General features: G+C 47.0%; 1 protein-coding gene across 1 annotated transcript in view; it reads right to left on the bottom strand.

Moving 5' to 3' along the window:
* Positions 1–356: 356 nt before the first annotated feature.
* The window catches only part of LOC100546859 (extracellular tyrosine-protein kinase PKDCC-like), a 9,109-nt gene continuing 2,187 nt past the window's right edge, over positions 357–7,278 (bottom strand). The window contains exons 2-7 of the mRNA XM_010712035.2: positions 7,185–7,276; positions 4,543–4,814; positions 3,550–3,629; positions 3,346–3,450; positions 2,353–2,529; positions 357–1,229 (exon numbers count right to left, since the gene is read on the bottom strand). Of these exons, the coding sequence (XP_010710337.1) occupies positions 1,126–1,229; positions 2,353–2,529; positions 3,346–3,450; positions 3,550–3,629; positions 4,543–4,814; positions 7,185–7,276 (830 nt within the window). The 3' untranslated portion in view covers positions 357–1,125. The remainder of the gene's footprint in view (positions 1,230–2,352; positions 2,530–3,345; positions 3,451–3,549; positions 3,630–4,542; positions 4,815–7,184; positions 7,277–7,278) is intronic.

The raw sequence follows: 7,278 nt of genomic DNA, 5'->3' as shown, positions 1-7,278 counted from the left end.
ATCCAGGACCAGCTCACAACAAACATAGCAGATCCACAGCAAGCGCTTGGTGTAGGCTGGGAGGAAAACTCAACTCTGTATCACTGAGATGCTGCAGCACAGCTCTCCTGTACCAGGCTAGGAAACTTCCCCTGTAACAGGGGAAGCTCAGCAGAGAATTGGGCTTTTTCTCAGCGTGCAGGAAAAGAAAAGGGCAATGCCTGCAGGCAGCCCAGGGAAGAGCATGTGCAGGTATGTGCTCGCAGGTTGTCCTCAGGAATGGGTAGTGATGCCGGGAGAGCTGAAGGTGGGAAACACTTGCATTTGACTGCATTAAAACATAGGCTATTACAAAAGAAAAACTATTCACAGCATGCTTAGAATAAAGTCATTCTTTACCATACAGAGTTACACTTCGTACATAAATAATTTGAATGTCTCGCTCTTTCATGGAAAGTAACAGAAAAACCTTCAAGGTTGATACATGGGAGCTGGTATTGCAAATCACACCTGGTCAAACCCAAATCCTGCATCCAAGCACCCTGACACTGGGCTCCAGAGCTGACCTCTGCACCATCTCCCTTCTCTGACCAAAGGAGCTGAACCATGACCCTCTTCAGAAGGCCATCCCCAGCTTCAACCTCTGGATATGGACCCCAACCTGTACCCCCTCACTGAGGTCCCAGCCCTTCCATCTGCAGTGGTGTGAAACCTTGTTGGTAGCTGCAGGAGGAGCCGCTCCATTCTCCAGCATGTGTTATTTCTAAGTTATTTGAAGTCTGCTGAGCAAACTGGGCTTACTCCAGCCAGGTCCCTGCAGCTATTGCTATTTCTTGGCTGACAAGCTGACTACTGAAGCAATAAGGCTAGGTATTGCAGAGCTTGGCCACATTTGACTAAAACTGGGATTGTTTATGCAGAACAGCAGTGTGGGAACAGCTAAACAAGCTAGCGGGGCTGCGGGGAAGGAGCATTCTGCAACAAGAAATTGGAGCTTTGATCAAGGAGACAGCAGCATTTGACTCAATCTGAGCTGGCGGGAGATCACAACCCGAGCAAAATAAAGCATGTTATTCCTTTCAGGAGATGAACTTCTCCCCAGCGATCTGTTCCTCCCAAGATTGTTTTTATGCGATCTCATTGTCTTTAAAGTCTTCTCCCTAAGGAAGCTGATCGTTTAATATAGACTACAGCAGTAGTATCCGGTATTAAATCAGTTGGGCTGCTCTGAAATGAGGCGAGTGGGCGTCCTGGAAAGGAAATATAGGCACAAGTTTAACAGAAGAGATTGGTTCATCTCGACCCACTCTATTTATTCCAAAAGACACAGAAACACAGCTCTCTTGGACAGGGTCGCACCACCCTGCTGTAAATGGGCTTCGTACTCTCAGAGCCCATTGTTAGCCTGAAAGTGGTCGTGGGAGACAGACTGATGTTGCACCAGTGCAGTGCTCCTACTTTGGTATTAGCCATATATCAATTGCACACAAACCCATGGAAAAAGCAGCATTTTTGGCTTTGTTGTGAGCCAGCAAGACATGATTCTTCAGCTCCAATACTGAAAACACCCATTTATCTCATTTAGCGTCTTACTTTAAGCTTAATAATTTAGTCCAGGATTGAAGTGTCAGCTAAATGAGGTAATTTATAATAATTCTGAAAACATGCTAGCAATAAAAGGCTGTAATCAGAGCTAATTACAGGGATACTTTTGAAATCCACTGGTTTGGAGCTTTAGTTTTGATAAAGGGGATAACAACTTGTAAGCCTTGAGCCTTTTAATTACAACAATAGTAACCACCTAATTTTGCACAGTTTCTTTCATCTCAGAAAAACCAGCAGCTTTCTGCAAGCTACATATACCGCAGGAACTACTTAGCATAACACCAAAATGAAGCCATCTCTGTATGAAGTAAGTAACTGTTCGACAATAAACCTGTGCAAAAAAGCGTAGAAGGAAGAGCCTAGAGAAGGAAGACAGAATTTCTCATCTCTTCACAAACAGGCAGCCCACAGAAGCTGTGGGTGCCATCCCTAGCCAGGTTGGATGGGGCCTTGGGCAGCCTGGTCTGGTGGGCAGCAAACAGACCATGGCAGGGAGTTGAAACTGAATGGGCTTTAAGGTCCCTCCCATCCCATGGCAGGGAGTTGAAACTGAATGGGCTTTAAGGACCCTCCCATCCCAAGCCATTCTGTGATTCTATGAAACACTCTAGGCATCCTCAGTTGCCCATCACAGAAGATTTTGATCTCCTAAATAAGATAAGCAGCTTTTATACACATCCAGCAAAACAGAGCACTATGGAGGAGGACAGCGAACAAGGCAGCATGGCACCATATAGGAAGATGACTCCAAGCCCATCCCCAGCTCACCTGTCCACGTTCTTTGCTGGGTGATGATGAAACTCTGACACTGTGGCTGGGAGCTACAAATGGCAGCGGCCTCCTCGGGGCTGTGGACAGAGAGCAGGCAGCCCAGGTGGCTGTAGGAAGGCCAGCACTTATAGGCCTTGGCTTCCTCCGTCCGGAAACCCCGCAGGGAGATGTAGTCTGGGAACACAAAGATGGCATGCGGGGAAATGCCAGGTGCACCTTCAGAGATTACTTGTAAAATGAACTTAGTATTTTGCACTGGGATGATACTCTAAAAGGAAATGGGATAGTGACAGATTGACCCAACAAGCCCAAGCAGGCCATGTTAAGGCTACTGTTGAGTTGATTAAGTGTCTCTCCCCTCCTTCATGCACAGATAGGGTGGTGACCATTTTGACACACAGGGGGTCAGCTACTATGCCATAAGGTAGGTGGCATGGGAAAATGTTGGGGTTTCCTGTTAAAGTTGCTTGCTCTTCAGTGCACATGACTGGATATCTTTGTTCATAACTGCAAATTCCACACACACTAAAAGATTTCCATTCTGAAACAACCTTTACTCTTCCAAAATTCAGGTGTGGCACTGAGTGACATGGTTTAGTGGGCATGGTGGTGATGGCTGGACTAGGTGATCTTACTGGCCTTTTCCAACCATCATGATTCTATGATTATGGCAAGAGGACAATCAGGACGATGTAAGCCATGGCAGCCACTGGACTTTTGAAGCCTTCCACCAGGGAGAATAATTAGCCACACTGTCTGTATTTTGCATTGCAAAAGAATGCAACCATGCACAAGACACACACAACACAAGACAGCTCAAATGAGGGGTGAAAAATAGAAACTTTTGGTCCTTCATTCTACTCCCAGTGACCACAGTGCCTGAATGTACAGGAGATCAGAATTGGACCAGTCTCCATGTTCCTCACTCACTCGGTAAGGCAAGCATCCCTAACATTCCCTATGTCAGGTAAAGCACTCAAATTCCCATACCTTTCAGAAGAAGAGGTCTTTTCTGTAAATAGAACCCAGACTTGTACAGATGTAAAACCTTTTCAAAAGCTCTCAGGGTTTCATTTATTCCATATCGTAAGTTACCTGCATTGAAAGAAAAGATGATAATGACAAGTAATTATATGTCATGGCATCTAGAGTCTTCTAATAAAGAAAGCTTAGTTTACAAATATGAGATGGTACCTGTTGCATTAAGAATATCACTCAAAAAGGGCTGCAAAGCTGGTGGTGCAGAGTGTGGCAGAAGATAGGTGAAGAAATACCTGCAAAAATCCCACAGACTGATTAGAACACAGTAGCTTAAATTCCCCTGCAATTGTCTACTTTTCCTGTGACTCAATTATCCATAGTCAGCTCTGGTCTTTCAGTTGTATTTGAACACTTCACTGGCATCTCTCAGACGGTTCTTGTGAGCTGGTCTGAATCACAGAATATCCCAAGTTGGAAAGGACCCATAAAGATCACTGAGTCCAGCTCCATCAGACAGCTTTGTTCTTACAGAGTGTTTCATGCACGCTGCTTGAAGTCTGGTTTGTAAAGGCCCCCAAAATGCAGCTTTCCCAAATTCCCCAAGTCAACTTTCGTGTAATGGATTTCCCATTACAAAATAATAAATTATAAAAATAATAATAAAGACCTCTAAAAAAGAAGGCTCATGCAAGACCTTTCCCTTGCCCTGAAGGGACAGGGTATTCTTATTAACCCTGGAAAACCAAGTGAGAGTTACTCAGCGGTATGCAGCAGTCTCAGCCCACTGCCGGTGATCCCACAGCTTCCTACCATTTCAGAGACTCACAGCCCAATGTAGAGGTGAACCAGCCTGTTCCCAGCAGCAGTGGACCAGAGCTGGTGTACTCTGGCAGATAACCTGAGCTGCTTTTGGCAAACATAGCCCTCAGGCTTCCAAGTGCCATGGCTTTCAGGAGGACTTGTTTGGCAAATGAGTTCACAGGTGCAGCCTTTGGGGCAAGTTCCTGGAGGGCATTGGAAAAGGGCAGCAGCAGAAGAAAGGAGCCTGCTTTCTCACCAGGCAACAGCCCAATCATTTTCCTGCCTTATAAGGTAAATAAATTTGTTTCAAAGCCATCCTTAGCTACCATCTGACAAAGCTGAGTGGGAAGCAGGTGTGGAAGAAGAGTATGTGGCACTGTAAGAGCCCACAGCACCTGCACATACCGATACGCATTGAAGAGATTCCTCTTCTCGTTTATTCCTTCACACTTCCCAGCTGAAGAGCACTGGAGAGGAAAGCTTTTTGTGGGGAAGTCAAGAGTGCAGTCATTATCCTCCTCACACGACAGCTCCTCGGTGCTGGCATCATCCATGTCTGTCACTTTGAGGTTCCCATCCACCATAACAAACTGCCTCGGCTGGAAGTCCAAGAGCACTATTGAGCCCAGAGGGGAGTGTGCCAAGTAGAACAGCAGCTCCACAAGGCCCAGGCAAATCTGAGAAAGGGAAGATGAATATGCATGGGAAAAACAGATGAAAAACAGCTATTAAATTGCAAGTAGAACAAAGGAGAGGGCATTCGATGAAATTAAAGGCAAAAAGGCACACAGTACTTAAAAGATAATTATATGTATGCTACAAAATTTACTATCAACATTGCCATGGGATTCAACTGCAGAAAGAAGTTTAGCAGCATTTTTTGCCAATGTGTATATACAAAAAGAGATGTTTGCAGTTAGAGGAACTGGAGGAGGGAGCTGCGAGGAAAACAATAGCAGCCTTCATGTTCCAGGAGCTGTATTGATTTGCCAGCTGAAATCAGAAGGGTTTTTCCCCACTCTGGCATGGAATTAATGCGTACCCCTCCCTTCCCCCATGCTGCTCCATACAGACCAAGGCCCCACGGTCATTAATACCAGATTCACGCATTGCTGCATCGCTCAGCAGCACGAATTTGGGCACACAATCATGCTTCTGAAGAAGCAACCAAAGCACGTAATGTATTTCTTGTCAGCTTTTTGCTTTTATGGCAACTTTCTGGCAGCAAGGGAAGCTCAGACAATACCTGATCCAGTGTAATGCTTGCTGAACAATATTTGGACAAATCAGAACTAGAGGTGCACTCACACCAAAGCAGCCCTCAGGTTGAGCACCACAGCATTTCCCCCTCCATGCCATGAGCCCCACACCAGCAGCTATGTCACCCCCACACATGCGTGGGAACACCGAGCTCCCCTCTTGCCTCAGATAGCGATCTAGGCTTGGAACATTCACAGCTCCTCTGGAGCTCATTAGAGGGGAAATCCCATCCTTTCAGATGCTCTCATTAAGAAACAGGACCAGACAGTACCAGTCTACATTATGCGTTATTGTCTTCATCAGTCAAAAGTTTGCTACAAACTTAATACCAGCTCACCAAATCTTAATGCCACTCCTTTCAGTAGCTAAAGGCACCCTGCTTTACATTACTTTATGAAGTACTTTTCAGAGCTGGAGGTATTTGATCTTTCCTCCCGTGGGCATTTAGCAGCGGAAGTGTTTGTGCAGCTGGTACTGACATGGGGGTTTGGCAGTCACTGACCGTTTATACTTTTAGAAAGCTATCAGGATAGAAGGGGACGGATTCTCTAAGCAGGGTTTGTTGTGACAGGACAAGGGAAAATGGTTTAAAACTAAAAGACCAGATTTAGACTGGATATAAGGAAAGTTTTTTTACATTGAGGGTAGTGAGGCACTGGAACAGGTTGCCCAGAGAGGTGGTGGATGCTTTGTCCCTGGAGACTTTCAAAGTCAGGCTGGACGGGGCTCTGAGCTCCTGCTGGAGCTGTGGGTGTCCCTGTTCAATGCAGGAGGTTGGACTGGATGGCCTTTAAGGATTTCTTTCAACTCAAATGATTCTGAGATTCTTTTGGAGCCTCACCACCAGGCAGCCCGGTACAGAGGGTTTCTGGTTCTACAAGAGATCAGTACTTTTAGGAAGACTAAGTGCCAGAAAAGCCAAGAAGCAGCCAGCATAAACCTGCCTGTAGGCTGACATGGAACTCCACAGGTCAAGAAATGTGACTCTGGAGGCTTTGATGCCATTTTAGCTTGGTCAGTGAAGCAAGCAGAGAAAACTCAGCTCTTTGTCTCAAATCTGCAGTTAAGGATGCTACACGCCTCACTGTATGGCGAGGCTCCTTCCCAACACTGCTTGCCACAAGCAGGCAGGGGTTTTGTTTGGGGAGTTTTGCTGTGTTTTTCTCTTGCTCCAAATATTTCTTACTGACATCAAGGTGCGCACACTTCTACCGGATGCTTCCTTTCCTCTCAGGAAGCAAACAAGCAGCTGTGAACCCCCAGCAGAGACCTCGAGGCACTCTGTAAAGCAACCATAGCCCAACCAAGCTCCTGGGGAGCTGAAGAGTTTCTGCCTCACACTCGGAACTGAGGCAGAGCTCACGGACAGGGATGCACTCCTACGGCATAAACAAAGGAGTTCAGCAGCACTCGTGTCCCGGCAGTACCTGAGGACTCCGCTCAGAACACAGAGGGCTCACAGCGAGCCACGGTCTTGGTACGAAACCCCTCTGTAGACTGGAACAACGCAGAGGGAGAGCCAGAAATACAGAATAGGATGCTGATACTACTCAGCACCTCAGCCCCAGCGAGATGCTTTACAGAAGGGACGCAGCAAACTCCAGGCTGGGGCTGCTGCCATGTCCTTTCAAAGAGGTGAAAGCAGGATGAGCGGAGGTCCGTCGGCAGGAGCGCACAGCGGCAGCTTGACAACCCCGCCCGCCCAGCGGCCATCGGGCGCTTCTCACATTTACTCGGTTCAAGCTCCGAAATCCCACCGACGCCCCCGCCGCGTTCTGTTTTCTTACTTTGAATCTCTCCTCCCAGGGGGTCTGCAGAAGCTGGATCATCTCCAGCGGAGCTCCCAGCTCCAGCACGGCCGTGACCCCGGCTTCGGGCTCT

The sequence above is a fragment of the Meleagris gallopavo genome, chromosome 5 (genome assembly GCF_000146605.3).
Source record: "Meleagris gallopavo isolate NT-WF06-2002-E0010 breed Aviagen turkey brand Nicholas breeding stock chromosome 5, Turkey_5.1, whole genome shotgun sequence".
Lineage (NCBI taxonomy): Eukaryota > Metazoa > Chordata > Aves > Galliformes > Phasianidae > Meleagris > Meleagris gallopavo.
This window is presented reverse-complemented; position numbering and strand designations above follow the sequence as displayed.